This window comes from Varroa destructor, unplaced genomic scaffold (assembly GCF_002443255.2).
Source record: "Varroa destructor unplaced genomic scaffold, Vdes_3.0 BEIS01000003.1, whole genome shotgun sequence".
NCBI classification, from domain to species: domain Eukaryota; kingdom Metazoa; phylum Arthropoda; class Arachnida; order Mesostigmata; family Varroidae; genus Varroa; species Varroa destructor.
In genome coordinates this window covers 40,315,550-40,338,302 of record NW_019211456.1, presented here as the reverse complement: position 1 = coordinate 40,338,302, position 22,753 = coordinate 40,315,550, and the positions used below count along the sequence as shown (strand labels likewise).

The following is a 22,753-nucleotide window of genomic DNA, read 5'->3' as shown; positions in this document are numbered from 1 at the left end:
CCTTTTCGCCGGAACAGCGTTCAGTGTGTATCTATTGCACAGCTGGAAAATTAAGAACGCTGAAGTAAATGTACTAATGAGAAAATTCTACAATGAACTCTAATCACTAAGGGCGGTGGCCATCAAGGGTTCTGAATTTAGGAGCACGATTGCACTACGATCTATGATGCTCGCTTTTCAAAGAGTTTGGTAGGTAAAAGTATCGATAAGAGAGATTTCAACTTTTCTAATAATAATTTATGTGGAGCACATATTTACTGCGTTGTAACTATGCTTCCGTAGGGGTACAGTCATTATGATCATGTTGTGCAGCGCAATGCAAAACTTCAACTTGGAGGTGGCTTGTTAAACGAAGTTAGAATTTTTTACGATTTGTCCTTTTTGATCGGAACATTACAAGTAGTGTTCGTTTAAAGCGAGAGAAAGTTATAAATCCTAAGGAATCCTGTAGGGCTAATCGCTATCAGGAGATGCGCCTATTAGAAACCCATAACACGTACGAATAGCCCAGGACACAAATATGTATCGAAACATACTAGAATATAAATTAAAACATAATATAAGAAGCAGCCATCTCACACGTAAGCTAAATAGTAGATTTTCTAGTAAAATCCTATAAATCAAACCAAGTTCTCCACTGATACACTGGCTAATATCTATAGTCAGAATAGAAGAAAACTTGTACCACCCTAAATCCTGATTTATTTGGCTATTCTAGTACTAAGAGTTCTAAGGGCGCCTCTACCAACAGCACGAAGGTACATCTATTCGTGCGAAGCATCAAGTCGACGGAAATAATCATATGCAGTCCGTTTTAGTGAAATAATAATGGGAAACGATGATACGATTATTATATGTACCTATGTTGATTCAATACTAAGGTAAATAGTAGGTTTATAATTTTGTTAAATCTTTTTCACAAGATTACTATTTTATTCCGACGGCATAGAATATCACGTATCTATTCTTGAGCAAGCGTATTCGAATACACCTCACGCGCTCATTTCCAAGGACAACTTGCTTTTTAAGGGGCTTTATATTGTTCCTCATGATTCAGTGAGCCGATGTTTGAGACGACTTCATGCACTCTAATAAGACCATCATAACGCAACATCATCTTGCTCGCATCATGTAAAATTTAGACCAACGCCTGTTTATCGTGATGAAGAATAATACTAGTCATAATTGCACGGGGGCTCTGTATAAACCCACTAAAAGCACCTTGGTAGGAGTAGCAAATTGGATAAATATCATTATAACGATAATGACAAACACGTATACCGCTGAATTATGTCTGGTCTATTCTTTGTGAGCATAAATTGTTCAATTTAAAGTTTAGCAAAGACAGGTTGCTCAGAATCCTTTGAAATTAATGCAGTGGCAGCGGTCGCCACGTCCTCAGACTGCAGATGACATGCGTTCCACGTGGCCATGAATTCCAATGCCTGATCGACGGGATAGCTGCGCGAATAAACCAAATTTACCTGCAAGTAAAAATCTGGCGTTGAAATACACAGTGACAAACAAATAAAGTAATTCTAGACTGGAATAGTGTGTACGGATAGCATTAGACCTCTTTTATATGCAGGTTCTCGCACACGCTTCAAGTGGCGATGATCATATATACCTTCGTTCCCTGTACGGCAACCGGTGATTTCGCAGCGATGGTGTTCGCGAGTTCGAGTGACACTTTCATAAGCTCATCCTTGTCTTTGACGACCTTCGACACGAGACCTTCTTGCCGAGCTTCCTTTGAGTCAATTCTCCTACCGGTTAATGCCCATTCGCTAATCAAAGATCCGTTGCCCACAATTTTCGGCAAGCGTTGAAGCACACCAACGTCGGCGCACAGGCCCACATCGATTTCACGAATCGTAAACCATGCGTCTTCGGTACAATACCTGGATAGCAACAGCATCACTATTAGATTTCTTCTTATCTGTAAGAAATGAAAATGATAAATGGCTTTTTCGTACAAGAAGCACCGAGAACTTAGTGGAGCACGGAGTAAATCAGGGTCGCTATTTTTCAAATGGAACATTATTTGCATTTCATATGAATTTGATTTTTTCCATTTGCCATATGCCCAAGATTACCCAGTATTTATTTTCGGGAGTTTTAGAAGCGTATAATGCACATGCATCGGTGCCGTTCGACGGTACCCAGTGTAAGACTTGTAAACCCACCGAACCCATAAAGTCGGTACTATGTTGGAAATTAATCGATGACCCAGATTCTACAGACACTACGTCTGGAAACATTCGGGTGATTCTTTTGTCGAGTAGTATATGATAGTGGTAAATTCAACGATTTACTTTCCGTAGAGCAAATAAATGCGGTTACACTGTTGTTTCAAGCTTACTGCATTTCTAACAAGGTTCTTCCCAAAGATTCCTTGATGAATTGATCATTCAATTCATAAGCAATGGATCTTATACCCGAGCTTGCATATAGAACCTATCTTTTATTGTTTATGACAGATGTGAGATACGTATAGTGGGTTACGTAAACGTAAAAACACATTTTGAATATAATGAACATATAACAACTACTAAAGCTTTACTGTCCCCTGTGAGGTCGCCTACCCCCTGCATTAGCCTGGCCGGTTTTTATAACAGCTGACCGCTCTTAGGCTGTTCCTTAAGGCATCAAACAGCAGCAGGAAACTCATTACCTGATATCGCATGATGCGATAAGGCTGTTGCCCGCACCAATGCATCCGCCATGAATAGCTGCAATTACGGGCTTCGCGCACTTCTCTATTGACGTGACAGTATACTGGTAGCGTTGAATAAGATTACGAACTTTGACGAATTTTCTAGAAGCGTCGTCACCATACGCGCCAAATCCCGCCAAGACCGCTGCAATTATATTGTTATATACGTTAATAATAATAATTCCCTATCGAAGTTCTCGACAAGAGATGAAGTGTGATTCCGAGAGTGACGTATCGAGAATTACCAACTTGCTAAATTCCACATTATTCTACTGGAATTTATTTGATGACAGTGGCAAAAAGAAGGGCATAATATTCTCAGGGTCGACTTGTCTCACGAGTGATAGAAATATCGAATTGATTGAAAAGGATTTCCACACAGTCATGGGTCTCTATAGCACTAAGATGCATTTAACGAGAGCGCGAACATCTATTACAGAATACCACGCAATAAATTAGATGACGTTAGAATCTCCCAGTGGAAATGTTTGTAGAAACTACCATTCTTAGGTAATCAAATGTTTAAATACAGATCGCTTGTGTCCAAGATATTTTGTAACTGAATTATATATATGGCTTATATGATGGGAGCGTATGATTCGTGAGTTTGTTTGAGATTGAACCAGCGAAGAAAAAAAGAAGTGGAACTTGATTCAATTAGAAATAACAACTGGTACAATACGATGCGTATGTACTTGTGCGATGTATTAAGTATTTCGAAAACGGAAACACCGACATTAAAAAACTGATTCTTCTAAAATATATGTCGCAACGGAACGCGCGTTGTGTCACTATGATAGCATGAAAATGGTGATGGGTTGCGGATAGGCTGTGTGTAAGCATTAGGCCAATACTAACCGGCCTGCTCTGTAAGGTCGAGTCCAGCGGTAAACATCGCTCCAGAGCCTGAGAATATGACGACTCTGCAATTTTTTCATGAAGAACATTTGCTTTATCATGTGACTAAGCACAACATTGTTCGGGAATTCTGTTTGATACCACACTTACACATGAATGTGTTCAGACACACAAGTATCTATGTGAGTCGTACTCTCCTGCTAACTCGTTAAACCGAACAAAAAATAAAATACGAAATTCACGTTCCCAGATTTTTCCTTGGAAGTGACATATTTGAAACGAACGAGCCACTTCTCTAACTTCTATGTAAGTGGTAATTGGATAAACATTAGGTCATTGCTTTCAAAATCTACCTCACTCCCGTGCTCTCAGACAGCAAGTGCTTTTCGACCCGTCCACACTCTACTTGCAATGCAAAGATTTATGGATGCTTACCGGCAATCGGGATCGGTGTTTATCAAGGCAAAACACTTCGGTATGTCGGTCCACATCGCACTATTCATGGCGTTCCTCTTCTCCGGCCGGTTCAGCTCTACATTATAGACAAATGGCGCCGGTTTATACACCTAGAAAATGCGAAACGTCATTGCATGCAGTTAAGTTGTAGCCGTTCAACATCCTTCCCTCCTTCCGTCCGTCCGTACGAACGACTCAGTGTATGCGTGTTAGAGTAGGCGATTCTAATACGTATAGAATAGTCTCTAGCATAGATAATACCTTTAGACCTTTAGAATTATGCTATAGTCTAACAGCTCGAGTTCGAATCCCTCAAGTGTCCGCCTTTGAGGATGGACCGCTCATAGTTCAGAAAGTTGACTTGTTCAGATAGAAAGGCGATTATTTGTACGGCCATATTGGAGGAAAAAACTTAGCTTCCGGTATCCAAGGGTATCCTTCGCGATGTTTGTTTAACATTTTCAGCTAGAACAGCTGTCATTGTTTTATAGATCTACGCATCACTGAAACCAGCATCGGGAAAGGTTTACCCACTATGTTATAAAGTTCCACTACAGATTTTTTATCACTTTTATAAAATGGCTTATAAAGTATGCATGAAAGGACGTGTGTGAACTGTGAAATATAAAGCAAGTAGGATTTGTCTGGCAACGAATACACGAAGTAAGGTACGAATGCCTTACTTCAGTAAATATTTCGTATATTTGCTAAAATTCTAATATGAAACATTTTATAGAAGTGTGACTTTATATTTATAGGTACATCACTATCTTAACTTCTTGTCTTCTCTTTCCTTTACAAACTTGGTGTGTAATAACTAAGTATAGTTCTTGGATTGCTCTACCTCTGGGGAGTTACTTCACCAAATACTTTAGGGACCTCGATACACATGCGTTTCGTGTTATTTTTTTCTATCAAACGATTACTAATTATGATTTTTTCTTATTTCCGCTTATTGACGGGCTGTATTCCGTTAGGTTTAAGAGAAAAAAAATCAAGAGCACTTCGATTCTTTTTGTCAAACAATCGTCTGCGATGACTTGGCGTGATGAATGGCTCGGCCTCGCTCTTCATTTAATCACAGTTTCCATTGATACAAACAAATATATCACAGCTTTATTTGAAGATGTAGCATTTGTCCTAGAAGAAAATTTTGCAGCACCATGAATCAAATAGGCAGATGTCCGTACTAGATTAAGAACCGATAAAAAATGTACTTCAAAAACAAACCGGATAAATGCAATTAGCGGAAAGTTTAACTGACCTCCTAATTATAGCGAACAAGGTATTTGCTCTTGAGATATATAACTTAGAATTTCTTTTTCGTTCAATTAAAGTACTTCTGAACGTCCCCGTGCCAGGGCAAATGGGCTTCCAAATATATTAGCGCGAATGCAAAGAGGTCACGAGATATTAAGTGAGCGACGATTCTGGAGAACTATGTTTCATGACAGCTGAATGGTAAAGGCAGCTGAGCTTTATACATGTGTGAAAGATGATTGAATACATTTCTCGGTTGTGGAAGTCTTTCAGGCAGATACTCAGAAAACATTAGGTTCAATTGATTTATTTGATAAACAAAAGTAATATTAGGAAAACTAAGGTATGTGTGTGTACATAATGTTTTTACATAGTTCTCATACAGAAATACCCTTATTACCCACTATGGTCACCTCGATCGACTTAGAAATGGTTCTGCTTCTTGTAGTTCTTCAGCTTTAACTATTTTACCCACCTTGAGTGTCGTGAACTCGGTCGTTGTTGCTGACATTGCGCGTTTGCTTAACTGGCTTGCTCCCGAAAGTATAATATCCGAGGCTCGCCTGACAGCAAGCAATATTGCCATTGGCTTTTAGATTCTACTGCACTATACGAAAACGGATACGCGGCTACTAAATCGTTCCGAGCACAGAACGATACACATTGTCGTTCCGCAGCTCCCTGTCTGGATCCTGGATGTTTCCGTTTGTATCAACCCGTAACAAAGCACAACGGAACAGTTGTGGCAGTAATAAAAGAAAGTTTAACAGAGACGCCACTCTTCGTAACCAACTGGGTCGTTCCTTCCGTCTTTTAGTTCCCTCTCCCGTTTACTTTCGTTCGTTCCGACACAGTCTATGGTGACTGTAATAGAAGCTCAGTAGCCAAACAGATAGCGTTCACTACGCTATAGCTGTACGTAGCAGACAGCTGACCGACACCGGTATATGAGGAAGTATAACGCATAAACAAAAACATCGTCGCCATCAGTCGACGAATTTACTCTTACTTGAAATGTCTCTCGGTCGAATTACGGATATAGATCTATTTATTAATTAAATAGAGTTAAAAACCTACGCTTCTGAGAGGCACTGCAAGACGATAGGCGCGCGGAAGTGCAATAGACATTCTTCCAGCCGGTACCAATATTTATAGATGAAAAAACACAGCGACATAATTTACACAAAATGCCACGGTCAGGATAGCAATAGCGTGTGCTTTTGAAAATGATTATTCTGGTTGGAACCGGGTTGCAAGGGTTGCGGCGACGGCTCACGCAGGCTTGGCACTGTCTATCAACCTGTATAGAACCTTTCTGCGTGGAAAGAGCAAGCACGCAGCTCTTATCTATCGCGCAGCTATTAAAACCGGCTATCTACAGATACACAGAGTACCGTGTTTTGTCTGAATTGAATCTAAGAACATCGTACGCTGACACGCCAACAGGACAATAGGTTGTCTGACCTGAGGTGGGTGTGCAGGAAAAATACCTGTTATGGTATTAGACAATAATCAATCTTAGTGTATTGCATTTAACGCGTGTGCGTGTGTGTTTGAGTGGAAAGTGCCATTGGTCTGTCTGCGTCCGCCTTTCCGTGCAAGATTATCAGCGAGCTGCGTGTCCCCGTTGAGCAGTCGAATACGTGACATAGAGTAAAATGGATCGTGTAAAGGGGCTGATCGAAAGTTACACTGACTTTCCTAAGAAAGGCGTCCAGTTTAGGTAAGTTAACTTCGCTGACGCTGTAGCCAAATTAAGTTAACCATAATAATAATAAGAATAATGCCGCTGTTGTTGCAACGATTGGATTACTATAGATGATTTTCCAAATGTTTGTCTGTTGAATTCTTGTAAAATAGCACCCAATAGCGAGTTCCACTAAGTCGTTATATAGAATAAACATGAGTTCTATTATGCATGTACAATTTTACTATACACGTATGCATTTTATGTACATATGGTTCATCTTTTCTTCTCTGTGACATAGTGGCCTTCGCAGCTGATGTGGGGGCGCCTGCATAATGGGCGCGCATATAATTAAGTTATTTTTGAGAACTGATGTGCATTAAACCCGAAACTAAGAGCGCATATTTATATATATTTTTTTAATTCAATTTCAAAGTTTTTTCGAAGTGCATTTAACGACTGAATTTAGCTTAGAAACGTAAAGACGCCGTTTGCAGCTGTTGTGGGTTTACGCGTAGTACGTGAGAGAGGGAGAGGCAACGCTGGAGGTGTTTTTCATTGGTTTGTTCACGGCCCAGTTTTTAATTGTGGCTACTACAGGAACCTAATTTTCAAAAACGGCTCATTAATAATCATTGCAATATCGATTAGAGCTGACCGATAAGTTATTTTTTTTTTACCAACTTCGATATCATCAGCCATGATGTATGTCACAGCTATCCTGTATCTATTTATTAATTAACAGTTTTGTTGTTAATGAAAATGTATAGTGTATATTAGATTGTTACATTTTCGAGTCTTAATTCAAATAGTTGTTTGTCGTTGTAAATAAATGCAGAATATATATATATATATATTCTGGTGTTTTATTAAAGCGCGGCAACATGGTATTATAAATGGTATCAAAGTATTAGAGCTGGGGTTGCATCACCATAACGGAGACGGTCAGTACCCATTAGTAACTTGAAGATGAGTGGCTAACTTACGATAAGCGCATTTAAAAAAAATATACTCAATTAGATTTTGGTTCGATTAAGTTGCGCATTGTTGATGCTAACTTCAGTACAGTGTAACTGCAAGTTGACGAAATTTCCGTATGTCAGAAAACGATGCTTAAATATTAGAAATAGACAATGCAATATAACACACTATTATAATAACAAAAGATTTAATGCCAACAATAAATACTTCGGATATGTGTGTGTATATATATACAATTATTTCTGTTTGCTATAGATCTTAATGCCCCGTTAAAAAGACATATAATTTCATTATAGGAAGTATTGTTGTTAATATGAATAAATAATATTTGGTTACCCATTGCAGGGATATTATGCCTGTTTTTCGTGATCCAGAAGCCTACACCTCACTGCTAGTCGCGTTACAGAATAGGATATCGGCGTTGGCTCCTGATTGCGCTGGCCTGGTCGGGACGGAATCTCGGGGTTTTATGCTGGCCGCGCCTCTGGCAATTCGTATGAAGTTACCATTTATACCCCTTAGGAAACCTGGAAAATTACCCGGTCACGTTTTTCAGAAATCCTTTGAAAAGGAATACGGAAAGGTTCAATCTTCTTCCTTCTTTTTTGTGCTAATCGTTATTAGTAGCCATTCCAAAAGAAGAAACGCATTTTGGCCTCTATTTTGTAATGACATTTCATTGATGTTTTTCATGCTGGTAAAAAGTGTTTCACGAAATGATCGGACTGAATCGGAACGGTTCTTTTGGCAACCTGCTAGTTTATTACAAAGCATGCTTCCAGCGTTTGGTGGAGAAATGTACGTAAAAAACATAAGATCTGCTACTTGTTATTGCTGGCTATTTGCCCAGACCGCTTGACACGGATTACTTCCTGGGCTAGCCAGCTTTCAGCTTAGCTAGCTATGATAAAAACAAGGGTCAAGAAAATTCAATCTTGACAATATTTTGTTGGAATATATCATTAACTATGGCATTCCAAATATGTTTTATGCTTTTTTAAAGCAAAATTTCAAGTCGGTAACAAGAACACATATCAGTCAGAGGCAAGTTTAGAGCTCAAAAAATGGTGCCCTAGAATGCAGATTGTTACCGCTTCAGAACACCCTTCTGTCCTCTGCCTTAAGTATAGTGACTGCGGTTGTACATTTCGCGCACGTAAGATCTTGATGCACTGCGGGAACCTTAGCTAGCCTATAAGTCAACAATATCAACGCAAAAACAATCGGTAAGACTCACTTGTAGCTCTTCAGTATTTAAAAAATCTCCGGTCTATTTGGACTTGGACGTGCATCTGGGAGTCGTATCTAGTTTGTTTATGTAATTGAATGCTCCTTTGTTCGGATACACACCCGTGTTGATGCTTAACACACTGCGATGCCCCTTTCGAAAGGGGCTGCCCATTGAGGTTTAATCTGTACTGTGAGGGAGATACACGTGCAGCTCATAGATTGGTGTCAATTATTGTCCAACGAGATAGTACTAATGAAATGTCGACAGTTTAAGAGGTTTATTTAGATTGTGATTGACTTTGTTATAAATTACTATATTTTGTCTTTTATATTTATATTATCGTGCTATGTGTGCTATTGCTATGTAGAAACCCCGTCCAGATATGTGTTAAAGTTATCATCGTACGGAGAAGGCACAGACGATCTAAATGGCAAGGCTTTGTCAGCGAAGCACTATTGAAGAACCTCACATAACTGAAAATTGTTATTGTGAGTATAATTAGCTCGATCAATTTGCTCAGAAGCAGATACATACACTTTTTAAGTTACCTGTTAACTGTTCTGAGAAACCTGTCGTCATGCGCCAATTAAGCTGGTTACTTGGGTGACAATTGGGTATTATAAAATTAACGCGTTTTTCATTAAGCATAGGGTCGACTGTAGTGACCCCATGCGGATTCCCATTGGTTGGGGTGACTTTTTGTAGTTATGAAATTCTTCAAACAGCGTCGCTAATCGTTGGAGACGACAGGTAGGACGAACCAACTGAAGTATCTAATCTTTAAATATTAAATCAAGAAGCAAGTGCTACGCATCTTAGCTTTACCAATGACGGAGACACGTAAATAAAATGAAGTCCAACTCTTGTCTAACCGTCATTCCAACCTATTAAATGAAAACAGCCTCGTGAGTAACCTTCAACCAAACGAAAATCAAAAATAATCTGATACGTATTCTGCGTAAATCCATATCGGGTTTCGAGCACTTTGTTCTTCACGTCACGTAAAATGTCAAATCGATAGCTAATTTGATTATTACTGATCGCTGTTGGAGCACCCAGCAAACACATTGTAGCTGAAGATCGGACGTTTTCGTACCCGGACCCGTCGTCTGCTGAAAATATTGTTTTTTTTTTTTGGTTGACGTATTGGCATCGCGCATTTTCCCTAATCGGCTTAAATTAGAAGACGCCTGTTTCTCCTGTTTGGCACGGTATTATATTGTGAAAGGGATTTGAGATAAAACTAGCAAGTGATCGTACGATTGACCGCCTGCTAGTCGCAACGCTTCGCTGGAAGCACTGCCTGCTCTCCACCAGTCATGGAGTCCTGCTGATCAAACACTTCCTGCTTTATCATGTCAAGTGTTTGGTTGATGATTTAGTGAGTTTGAGTGTGCATTCCATATGAACTCCATATTGCTTATCTCGCATAACTCTCGCGGTCTCTCTCTCTCTCATGTTAAGTATTTTGTTCCAAGTCTTATTCATTCTACTTAAGGTAAAAGCTGCGATCGCTCAAATGAGCCAATTTGTAACCCTGGGAATGAGCCTGAACCAGGACATCGACGACAACTTATGTGATGTTGCTCAATAGATACTTCCATAACTTCAGAACACTGATGTTCGTTTTAAGAATAGTAATCTGAGTAGTAACCTGTGCACTCTTTGTGGTACCTTACGTAAAAATTGACTGTCATTGACGCTCTCCCTATCAGTTTGTATTGGAGTGCGCCTCACTCATTTTCGTTAACTGTAGCGCCTTTCGGACTCGGGAAAGTTAAGTTGAGATAAGTACCAAATTTAGTTAATATCATATCACTTGGTGGTTCTATTTATCGTGTGATTCTGGCCACTTCCTACTCAGTGATGAATATTTCAGTTGAGCGCTTGCGTAGCTCCTCAGCTTCTCTGGCTGACTGAAGAATCGCGAACTAATTTCTGCGCTCTTTGGTTGTTATATCTCTCTAGTTGATAATATTGAGTTTTTACGGGTGCGTCTAGCGGTAATGGCGGGTTAGGTAAGGATTTCAAATAGTTTCCCAAGTTTCTGTTAGCAATCATTGTTCTTGGCGTCGATAAATGAATGCTTGTGTTCGCTAAGACTGGAAGCCAATAAAAATTGACAGTGCTGTAGATTATTGACGTACAGATCATATAGCATACATAGTAACGAGTGTGGACCTATTTGTTGTTTGTACGTAATTCTATAGGTTATTGCCCAGTCAGAACAGCATAGAGCAACTGTGGTTCTCCAATTGTAACAGGAAGGCAATGCACGATGTATCTGGCTTTAACGAATCAAAGAAGAAGGTGCCAGGTTTATACTACAGCCCAGTGCGTCCCACGAATGAATGTGATCAGCATAGAAAATTAGCCTGGAAAGCTACTAATAGTAATAGATTGGGTACTATGTTCTACTAAAAGTTGAAAATTAATTAAATTTTTTAAAATGTTCTAGCTCTTTTCCGTTTGTCTGTGCCGTTAAGCAAACGCTTTCTTATAGCACAGTTGACGATGTATGGCTCACCTACAAGTTATTTGTATAGCTTTCACTTTAGATTATTATAAAAGACTGACCAATTAATTTCCCGGCCTTTCGACCCATTTAATAGTACTATGAGGTTGGATTAATCTTACTTCTAACGCGTTGGGCAATCACGTAATTGAAATGGATTTCATAAAACCCGTAATGTATAAGCCATGGGCTTCGTAAGCTCAATGAGGCGGAAGCCGGATTACGGTATATCTTACGATACTATTACGTTCAACGGTGAGGAATACGTTTTGTATCAAACTGCTACGTTATTGGCACCATTAGTGTTTCGAACCTTCTGCTAAAAGTTTGCTCTCGTTATTGAAATAGGCCCAAATGTATAGGCAGGATCGTCGTGTGGATTTAGTACAGTCTAGGAAGCATACTAGACGTTTTGGTAGCATTCTTGAAACTAGATCACGGTTATGCTGTGCTTACTATTCAGTGCGTATCCAAAAATTTCATAGGGGCCGATACGACTAAAATTTAGCTATCTCAGGTATAGTATGAGCATCTGGAAGAGATCTTCAATGATGCCTTGACGTTGTGTATGGCGCATTATACATCAAGTTTCATTGAACTCTTTGTTTGGCCGCAGACGCAAGTGAGTGAGTCCGCTGTGTTACGATGATCATCCGTACGTAACGTGACGTCTAGTAAAAAGATTTAATTATTTTACTTTTTCGAAAATGCCAAATTAGTGTTGCTGTTAGATACCCAAAAATTGCATAACGGTCAATTTAAAACACCGGCCCAATCGGCCAAAAATCCTTTTTTTGTCTCCGGTCAGGAGACTTTTGTCTCGGGTATATTGTGTAGTTAGAAAACCGTTCCACCGGAAGTGATCGGCAGGACCAGATTATTTGAATCAGACCTAGGTAAATCAATAAATAAATACTAGCATGTACCGTCCCCGTGATAGCGAAGTGCGTAACGGGTTAGCTTGCTAATATTAGGGACACATCGTGGTCTGGGTTCAAACCCGACCATAGACACACTTCGTTTTGTGCTGGGAGTCAACAACAGCAATACCGGACGTAGAACCCATGTATAGATATACACTTTACCAATAACGAAGACGGTTAACAATCTAAATAACGTGTAGCTTATTGAAATTTATGTTAAACATCGTATTTGAAATGCTTTGCAAAACAGAAATCGGTGGCTGACTTGACCGTTATCGGTCGCTTCCAAAGAGCTCAGAGCATATATATTGTACCCACACCTGTCGAAATCCGACGATCTTGAGTTCTGATATTTGCAGATTCCTATGTTGTCCAATATATACGTCCGATATATATAAGCACTACGGTTCGCGTTCAGAATGACGATGCCAATATAACTGCTCATGTGTATCTGAGGAGGCTTTCGTGCTGCAGCCACCAAATATTGTTATCACATTTAACCTGTCCTTGGGCATCATTGTAACCTCCGTGTATTTGGCAGATGACCTGATCGATCTCTTTAAAGCGTCTTGGTCGCCTAACGAATCGTTCTAACAAAAGGGAACCCCTAATTTAAGCATCGTGAATTCTATAGCTAGTTAATAGGTTTATAGACGTCCGAGACGGCGTGATTCAGATTTTTAATATTAACCATGAGCGTTATTTCACTTCTATACTATTCTTCACGTCTAGTAGTTCTAGTTTCTAGTCTAGTCTAGGGAGGTGGGTCCTTAAATAACCATACTGACCCATGAGAATCTGGCAGAACCTAAAATTGGAGAAAAAAAATTAAATTTAATATAAAAATTATGACCACATGTTAGCTATCGCAAAATGTACAACTTTACATTACAAACAAAAGTATGATAAGGATGTCACAGACAGTTTTTTTTTTTGATTCACGATATTTTCGTGTCATAAATGCGAAACACGTCGCTTCAGCGGTTTCTCAGCATTGACGTACATGTCAGTGATGGGGTTGTTTAGCTACTTCATTGGCATCCGTCGATGAAAATGAGCATACATTTCACTGGTTGGCCTGTATTGTTATGATTGCTCGTGTTAGCGATACCTTAATTAGGCTTTCGTGTCTTTCGTCCAGTTGTCTGAGGGCTTGGTTGATCGGTGCTTTAATTTCCGCAACTCCCTTACCTGTTTAGGACGTGCCTGTCGACAGCACAATAACTCTGTTTTCGCCAAGGTACTTTTCCCGTCTGTAACTAAGTATTAAAACAATGTCACTATGTTGACCTCTTCGAAAATGCTAAAATGCCACAAACAGGAAGTGCACCTACCGAGTGAATAGCAATACGTAACTGGATTGGCCTAAACCAGACCTCGATAACCTTTGTGAAGCGCCGTGTAACATAGGGTCGTATTGTAACGACTGAATAGAACTTTTCCAATCGAAGATTCGTAAATCGATAACTAAGCCAAGTCGATATTTCTACAGGACACCCTCGAAGTTCAAGCAGCCGCTATTGAGAAAGGAAAAAGGTACGTGATCCTGGATGACCTATTGGCAACCGGCGGAACTCTCAAGGCTGCCTGTGATATCATTAAAGACTGTGAAGCCATGGTAAGCAGCTTGCTAAGCATTAGGTGCTTGATCGTAGTACGCTTTAGGTAAATGTCATATGTATATATAATTCGTACTCTACAAAGCAATCGCTAAGCGAATGGCCCGTTCTTTCAATGCGTATGACCGTGAGGCTAAATCGAAATTTTGTAAATGCCTCTGAGCGAGATTGGAAAGTTAGTAATATGATGTACCTGTGGAGGGACATCCTCCACAGGTCCTTTTTCACGTAAAGCGTTCTTCATAGTTACGCCGGCATCTGTTCGAGGATGCTTGCATACTGCTACAAGTGTAACTGGAGAAACTACAACTCATTAAGATGTCTTCTGTCGATTTCAATCAGGATAAAAACACTAATGAACCGTTACTTGACCATTTAGCTAGTTTCGTGTTTAGGCCGATGACTTTACTCATTTGTTAATTGTCATGTTTTACTAAGGGTCTATTACGTGCAGTTCTTTTGTTATGGCAAGCTTTTGACCACCCTGACGATTCAATTTCGATTGAAACGAGCGTTTGCTGTGTCACGGCGCTCGTCTATCGAGAACCACTGAATAGTCACTTGTCAAGCGATAACGTTCAACGAGCGCATTAATAATCAATCCATACCTTAAGTAGGTTTCTCTTCATTTATTCAATGGATAAATTTACTACGTCCTGATATAATTGCCTCTAGCGTTCAGATACTGAAAACAGTGTTTTCAGTGTTCATATTTGTCTCACTTGTACCTTTACGATTTCTGCTGAGAGTAAAGCCTAGAAATTTTTTTATGGAGTGCCTTTATCAGGTGTTCTATTTGTTTAGTAATGTCATCACGATCCGGTTAATCTGTCATTCACGATGTCAGAGGTGAGTTAACAACGACTCAGAAATTTCTAAGTCGAAACGAAAAAAGACGAATGGGCGAACGGACAGAGATCGGCAACGATGATGATATCATGGATATAAATCACAGTAGCTGTAGATGGCCATGTCAATTGGACCTTCTGCCCTGCAAAGAATGTAGCGGCGTTCGCGTGTTGCGTATCTAGTGATAATGACTGTATGGCAATGTGGCCTCGACATATCGTTGTGCTGGTCTCAATTCCTGCGCTGGTTACTGAGTTCCTCAACAGGAATGGTGTGTCTGTTAGCAAGTAAAAGAAAGCCGGTTCCTTATCATAGGATCTATGAGTTGTGTAAGTACGGCAGGTTTGATTCTGTTTAGTCTGTATAAATAGGCAGCTGGTAGGTTTACATATAAATGTAGACCTTAGGAAGCCGTCCATGCTACCTTTATTTAGGTCAAGCGCAGTTTTTAGCCCTGGGAATGATCATTCAGCGTTGTTGAAACGAACACCTTACGAATTTTATCTTTGATACGCGCTCAATACGATTTTGCGCTGAATGTTAGCGTAACGGTCAGATACGTAAGCTTATTTGCGTTTTCTAAAGTTTTCCAAAGTGTCTAACCCGCCCAGTCGTTTTCTCCGTGACTGAGGTTCATGGCCTACAATCCTATGTCCCGGTTTTCAACAACGGGTGTCTGTTTGTATCTGTTGTGGAAAATCGGTTAAGAAAAGAGCGAACAGTAGAGCACTAAGGTCGTCGCCTTGGGCGAAGCCACTCATCTGTAGGTGAAAGTAACGTTTTGTCACGCGGTCGTCCGTTGCCATGGTGTTGCCCTGTAATATCATCTTCAGCGTACTTAGTATCTCTATACTGGATCTGCCATACAATTTTTTGAGTCTTTGTGATCTTGAGCTAAAGTCAGTTCGGAAATCAAGGAACGTAGTGTAGACAAACGAACCCTTCTTGAGAAGGTTCTTTTCGGCGTCTTCGAGAAACAATGAGCAATATGGCATATGGTCCTGGGAAACTCCGCTGTTGCCGTCAAGCAGAGCTTCTTTATAGTTAAGATCAACGGTCAACCATCGCACGAGAAAACATGTTAACAGTTTGTATGCATTTCTCATCTTTGCTATACCCCACCACGATTTCATGACTGTCAAACTTTTACTCATTGGGATAAGTGTTAACAAGTTCCGCGTTGAAGTCGCTGGCATAAACCCGGCATGCAAATGTTTGACAGTGCAGATTGGCATGGGGCTATATGTTCGTTTCGCATATCCCCTAACTCTAGGAATATCCTATTCACGAAAATTGTACCGACTTAAAGATATCGTGCTTGTGGATCCGCGTTGCATATGTGCTCGCCAGTGATTATCATTCTTCCGCCAGGTATTTGAGAAAACAAGCACATCTGGGGGATCTTGTTGCGGGATTGTAGTGTGTTATCGACGTATTCCTTTGGACGTTCAGGGTCTACAGGGGAGGCAGTGCGAACGTGTGTCGTGCAGCCACAGATACGAGCATTTTTGTGCTTGACGAAAAAAGCGAGTCCCCTGCCGAGGTTTACGCATAGCCTCTAACGTCTAATGCTAACCCTCTAACCCGGTACCGTAGTCTAAGTCGTTGAGGATCGTTATAGGCCGGCCTTTTTTACTTTGATCTATAATGTAGCGATTTAATTAGACAAATCATTGTGCAATTCCATGATTGATGTTCAGATTTATAAGGAAAGACATTTTTTGAAAAGAAATCTATCTTGTTTAAGTTGTTTAGACATTAAGCCTGCGCTCTCGCGAAGGTTTCGGATTGAATTTACGATAACATCTGTGCCCACAAACGTGTAATGAATGACTGCCCCTCTCCTTTTAACTTGTGCTTTCGGCCAAAATATCTTTTGTTGTAAAACATTTGTCGCCGAACTTATAAATTCGATAAATTTCATCTATTAATTTCATCTATCGAAGAGCTCACAGATCTGATAAAGGCTGGGCGCGAGATGTTGTTCGTTACTAAGAGACCCAGGAAAGCAGCGAGCAGCGTAATTGTCCAATTGTCTGTGGGCGTATCTAGTTTTGTGTTAAGCTTTTCGGCGGTAATCGTGGGTCTCTCCCGGTTCACAAGGCTGATGCACCGAGTTCAGTCGCTTTTGAACTTCAAATAACGTAAGTGCAGGTCAGATATAACTTTTGCGTGAACTATGGCGTTATAAATCGATTTGGTTCCATTAAGGACTATGGGCGACCTTGAAACAGGAAATTGCAAGGGAAACTGTTGTATATGATGGCACGCTGATCGTAAGATCAGCGAGCTAAATGCCTTAGAAGCCGTCTACAAACTTCTATATGGAGCGCATCAAATATTTAATATACTGGACGAAAAGACGTTCAAACGGGTGTATTGGGTTCTGTTTTTTTTTCTTTGATTTTTATTTGATTTGATATTCGTCTTCTTACAAAAATTTTATTCCCTAGTGTCTGCTAAAGCGAAAAAAATGATTAAAAACAAGTGGTTCGAAATTGAATTTTTTATTAGCCTTCGTTAATTAAATAGGCTGAACCTATAGCACGCTACCTGAAATAGTAATGCCTAGCCTTTTCATGGAATGTATTTACGAATCAATGATTTAAAAAAATAATCACGAACACATTGGGTTAGCGCCCAACGTATTGCAAAACGATTTCAGCATAATGCCTTGAATCTTGAAATTGCCACCTTCGTGTGTTTTCTTTTGTTTTTCTTTATGTCCTAAACATTACGAATCACTTCATTTTTTTGTTTTAAATTATGACATGTTTGAAATAGCCATATCAGGCTGTAATACAGACATAGATCAGCAACGTTGACCGTTTCTACTGTTATCATTTTCCCCCGATCCTTCTGCTCACTGCTTCAACAAGCCCTGCTCACTATCTTTATATAAACATCTACAATCACGTATATATATGTACACGGCTGCAATAGCAGGCGAAAAAGTCATGTCAAAAATAGCTTTTAGCGTATCGGCTATGAGGTCGTATCCCGTAAAAGGTTATCTCTTTCCGTTGTTGTTGTTGTTGTTGTTGCCATTGTATCTATGATTTACCGAGGGCTTATTAACGCCTGCTGGTACCTTCTCAGAGTCCACATGTCTTCTTCACTGGCATTAAGCGTGGGACCCGAATAACGCGTTTGTGGATAGCTATCAAAAAACTGCTTTTAGAAAACAAACCACTAAACCTCAGTTCTGCTATTCTCTCTAGTCCTTTCTGCCCTTCCCTAAGCCGCTGTTCTTTTTGCCTCCTGCGTTATCCTACGAATCCACATCACATGTACTTTGTAATAGCGATGGGCACTATATACAAATCGCCATCGACAAACGCAGAAATAAAGCGGTCGAGGGGCGCATTTGCTACGCGATATGACAATTACATACGCTGTGTTTCTTTGTACAAGCTACGTAAAGCAAAGTACGTATGGAGCAGCGTAAATGGTAAAACAAAATGAAGCTTAAGGTCGGTGTACCTACCAGCGCCCAGGTCGAGTAATTAATAGAAAAATGATTCTTTTTGCGTAAAGTCGGCCTCTGTCGAATTTTCAGTGTTGTAACTTTTCCACCTGGCGGGATCCCAGAGAGTTTTTGAAGAAGCGGCATAAAACATAACGGTGGTAACAAATAGTAGAAAAAGGGCGAATCCGACCGCCCTATCTGATACGCCTACCCCACTAGCACAGCAATCTCTAAACCTTTCCTCATGCTGGCCAACAGTGGTTGATATTGGAAGTTGAGTCTCACTGCGTAGATTTGTCGGCGTAGAACTTCTTTCGCCAGCTCCGCCATTGTTTGTGGCGCTGACCGCTGATTCGGGCGACTGCTGAGAGGCTTTGGACGAGTTCGAGGACGGTAGTCGGTTTAGTGCTATGGCCTCCCGGGGAGCCATCGCTCGTTTTGTTCTGGTGTGCAATTTTACGATACGCGACGTAACTGAATCTTGTCGAAAACAAACGTCGAACAACAAGTAGAATTAGTATTTGGGCAGAACAAGTTTTGCCAGGTTAGTTAATGAAGCATTTACGGTCTTACTTTTGGTTTCTTGAAATACACCAAACAAATCTTGTCTGGACTTGAGCGTCAAACCCTAATGCTCTGGTCGCCGTACATTTAAATCATCATTACGTGTATTTATGACATTTGAGACAAAGTACATCCTATATATGTTATGTTTTCATCAACTTACAATTAAAAAGTGACCAGGTTTAGGCACATGCCGACAGCGCAGCAGCGGACGCAGTTACTTGTTCGCGTTTCGCGTCTTCCAGTGGTTGCCGTTGTAGTTGTTTCGTGGCCTGGTTAACGGCGCAAAGGAATAGGTTAGCTTGTGTATTTGTATATGCAGACAAATAGACTTTCGGGGCGCGACGACTGGTTGAATAATCCTAGCTCTGTGCGAGAAAAAAGAATGACGATTGAGTCAATGTTGGCATGAAGGCCGAGAGCTTATCATCCACAAGTGGCTAAATACATGGCATATAGTCGAATACTACGATTCAACATGTCTATGTTCAACGCACTGCGGGAGTTTGCTGTAAATATGTCGTCACAATGCCGTAGTATATATTACATATATAGCATAGTTACATTGTAGCCATATATAGTGCATGTATATATGTTTGCTCGATCGACGGGTTTTTGTACGTGGGCTGCGGTCAACCCACATATCCGATATCATTCAATATAGTATTCGCGGGTAGATTCGATCAAGGCCACAAGTGCACAATTGTCTAATCAACACAATAACATTGTGACATAAGAACAGAAAGAAAAAATACCACAGTCGAAAAGCTACCGTCCGTACACACCTTTGCCACTTCAGCTGTTGTTTTTAGCGTCCCTTGATGCTACGATGTACGGAAACAGACAAACGCTCGCTTGAGCACGTAATCACTGTGAAATATATCATTTGTATCCATCGTATCGATCAAATCGTGGGTGACCTTTAAAACTTGCTTTCGTCGATCGATTTCCCCTACGTTCTCCACCAGTTCAGAATCAATTATCTGTTATATGAATGTACTATAGATACAAAACAATAAGGATTGACACAGTCTGATGATGATGATGATGATTATTATTGAACTTCCCGACGGCAGTTGCGGGTTGTCAACACGAAAATTAGAGCACAAAAAAACAGGCCCTAGCTCCTAGGCAAACTGACTAGGGGCCGGCTTAGATTAATCGGCCAATCATTTAAGGCCTTTTTCTACACAGTTGTTTGGACACGTTGACCGTCGAGCCAAGCATTGTATTGATCGCAGTGTCTAAAAGCGCCGCAGAGCCCTCTGCTGCGGTGTTATCGCGCTGTTGGCGATCGGTGACAGTTTCGCGCGACCCCGTCACCGCTACAACAATTGCGCTCAAAACAACCGATAGAGAATCACTGACAGATAGGCTTGAGGCTTTACATTGTCTTACGCTACCCCTTACTCCCTCTGTTTGCTTTTGCATTCTCAGTCTAAACAAACCTATGATCTATTTGTGCGAACGAAAAGTGCTTGTCGGTTGCATCATGTTGAAAGCAACAACGTTCATATAATTATTAATTGGTTTCTTAGTGACTGTATCTGAACAAAAATAGACGGGTTAACGAAATTGTTTGCATGTAGCAGAAGTGTGATTTCTGGTAATCACGTTTATCCAGTACACCTCACCGTAATCGCGGCTTCAGAAACTAGCTATTTTGAAAATATTTTTTTTAATCGTTTGTACGCCAAGCGACCTTTAGGTGTCAGCTCGCCAAATATGTTTTATACAAAAGATTCTATCGAAATTACATTCGAAGCACCAACAACTCATAGCTTCAAAAACGACTAAAAAAGACGAATCATTAAAGTTTATCCGGGTGATTTATATCCTCTGTTTTCTAAAATGGCCGGTATTGTTTTGTGTCAAACAATTAAGTGTTCTTTTTTTAAATCACTTCGATGTACCTTCCAGATTTTTTTACTGAAGGCCTGTTGCAGACCTCCCGGTTTCCCCCTTAAATTCTGCCCTGATTCCTTGCCGCAGAGGGGGCGTCAAGAAAAAATTATCCTCAATAAATGATGAAGTTCTTAATCTCAGTGGAAAGTTCATCCTACGTGAAGACTTAATAATAGTGAAGATAATACCTCATCTTTTTTTTGAAGGTATGCGCTGTTTCTTGCCGTGACGCGTACGTTCTACAGAGGATTGGCTTTTTTTCTCTTATTTTTTTTCTTTTTCTACCACCAAGAATAGCGAAGAAATGCATGCTCACCACAATAAGCGTTACTCAATTTGATGCGTGTGTATATATGTTAACGATCGATGGTCCACGGTCCAACGTCGGTCTGGATGAGCGCTAAACACAGTTGCGCGATATCCTATAAAGCGACTGCAGGTATCAGGCCACTCAGTTGCTTACACCAAATGTTGTCGAGGAAGGAAGTTGTTCTCTAACGTAAGTGCGGTGCCTCGATATGCGACGGAGGGAAAATAGGCAGTCCGCGTGGAAGTAACGCATTTACTCAGTACAGTCGGTACGAGCAACTCACAATGAAGATACCAACGTAAAGCATCTAAATGGACTTTATCCACGGCGAAATTTAGCTGAGATTCGAATGCCTATTAGAGCAGTAATCGATAGGCTAGATAAGACAATGCGTTGAAATGTGAAATATCTAAACTAGCTTGTCTAATGTCTGCGTTGACCTATAATGAGTTGTTTAGCAAAGTTTAGCGGATATACAATTGAGAAGTAGTGCCAAGCCGGGCGAGGCCCTTAGCAATGTTTATGGCAGAGAGAGAGAGCAAAAAAAAAAAGATTATTTTTTTTTTTTTTTTTTACCAATTAGCACGAATTCGTATGTCGGCTATAGAATTTCGTCATTAGTGACAACAATGCGTGCTTCTCTGTCATTCTTGTCGTATTGTATTGGCTTTCATCGTATGAAAGAGCCGACGTCAAAATGAAGACAAGTCGTCATTTCCTACTGTGATTAGTGATTTTGTAGACTATATTTAGGTTTTTCATTTTTATGTCCTGAAATAACCTATTCGGCAACAGCGGCGCCCAATCCGAGGTGGCAAATTATAGACATGGAAACGATAGGGACCTAACCCCTAGCAATTGTACATCACTGTAGCACTTCCTAAACGTTTAGCACGGATATGCCGTGTTACAGACTCAAGTTATTTATGATAATCTAGCAGGGTTAAGGCAAGATTATGAAACGACAGTTCTATAATAAACTACATAAATCTTCAATCTAACCCCGCTTGTCACTGTCATACTAATGTATTGACGTTTCTTTTATAGAATTCCCTTTTTCAAGGGACCTTATTCTAAAGACACTTTCTATTGTTCTAACAATTCCTATAATTATGATCTTCTTTATTTTGTATAGATTACGATCAACTTATGGATTTGTACTAGCTGGACACAGCCACTTGTTCCACTCTAACATATATGTATTTCGATTTTTTGGTGCCTGAAATTCGTTCGTACCTCTTATTAATATTTTCGTTATTGTAAACCTTAACATCAATATGGAAATGAACGAGTCCTCGCGATGAATGGCAATGGGACAGCTCCTTCAACGCAGCGTTCTCACTGAGGTTGAACTGAATGGCGTAATCACTGCCAACGTACGTACTCTAGCTGTTACAAGGCTTAATCCAA

The 22,753-nt window shown here is 40.2% G+C and overlaps 2 protein-coding genes across 4 annotated transcripts in view; one reads left to right on the top strand and one right to left on the bottom strand.

The window, feature by feature from the left end:
* Positions 1-886: 886 nt before the first annotated feature.
* LOC111248362 (delta(3,5)-Delta(2,4)-dienoyl-CoA isomerase, mitochondrial) overlaps positions 887-22,753 on the bottom strand; it is a 22,907-nt gene continuing 1,040 nt past the window's right edge. Inside the window, exons 1-6 of one of the 2 annotated variants that reach the window (XM_022800567.2) lie at positions 5,766-6,081; positions 4,010-4,140; positions 3,575-3,639; positions 2,675-2,861; positions 1,628-1,901; positions 887-1,484 (exon numbers count right to left, since the gene is read on the bottom strand). In XM_022800567.2, coding sequence (XP_022656302.1) covers positions 1,329-1,484; positions 1,628-1,901; positions 2,675-2,861; positions 3,575-3,639; positions 4,010-4,140; positions 5,766-5,876 — 924 coding nt within the window. In that variant the 5' untranslated portion in view covers positions 5,877-6,081 and the 3' untranslated portion in view covers positions 887-1,328. Of the gene's footprint in view, positions 1,485-1,627; positions 1,902-2,674; positions 2,862-3,574; positions 3,640-4,009; positions 4,141-5,765; positions 6,082-22,753 lie in introns of those variants that run through there. The other variant, XM_086984994.1, reaches the window with a different exon arrangement.
* The window catches only part of Aprt (adenine phosphoribosyltransferase), a 25,393-nt gene continuing 9,372 nt past the window's right edge, over positions 6,733-22,753 (top strand). Inside the window, exons 1-4 of one of the 2 annotated variants that reach the window (XM_022800568.2) lie at positions 6,733-7,013; positions 8,304-8,541; positions 14,120-14,245; positions 21,049-22,344. In XM_022800568.2, the coding sequence (XP_022656303.1) occupies positions 6,949-7,013; positions 8,304-8,541; positions 14,120-14,245; positions 21,049-21,156 (537 nt within the window). In that variant the 5' untranslated portion in view covers positions 6,733-6,948 and the 3' untranslated portion in view covers positions 21,157-22,344. Of the gene's footprint in view, positions 7,014-8,303; positions 8,542-14,119; positions 14,246-21,048; positions 22,345-22,753 lie in introns of those variants that run through there. The other variant, XM_022800569.2, reaches the window with a different exon arrangement.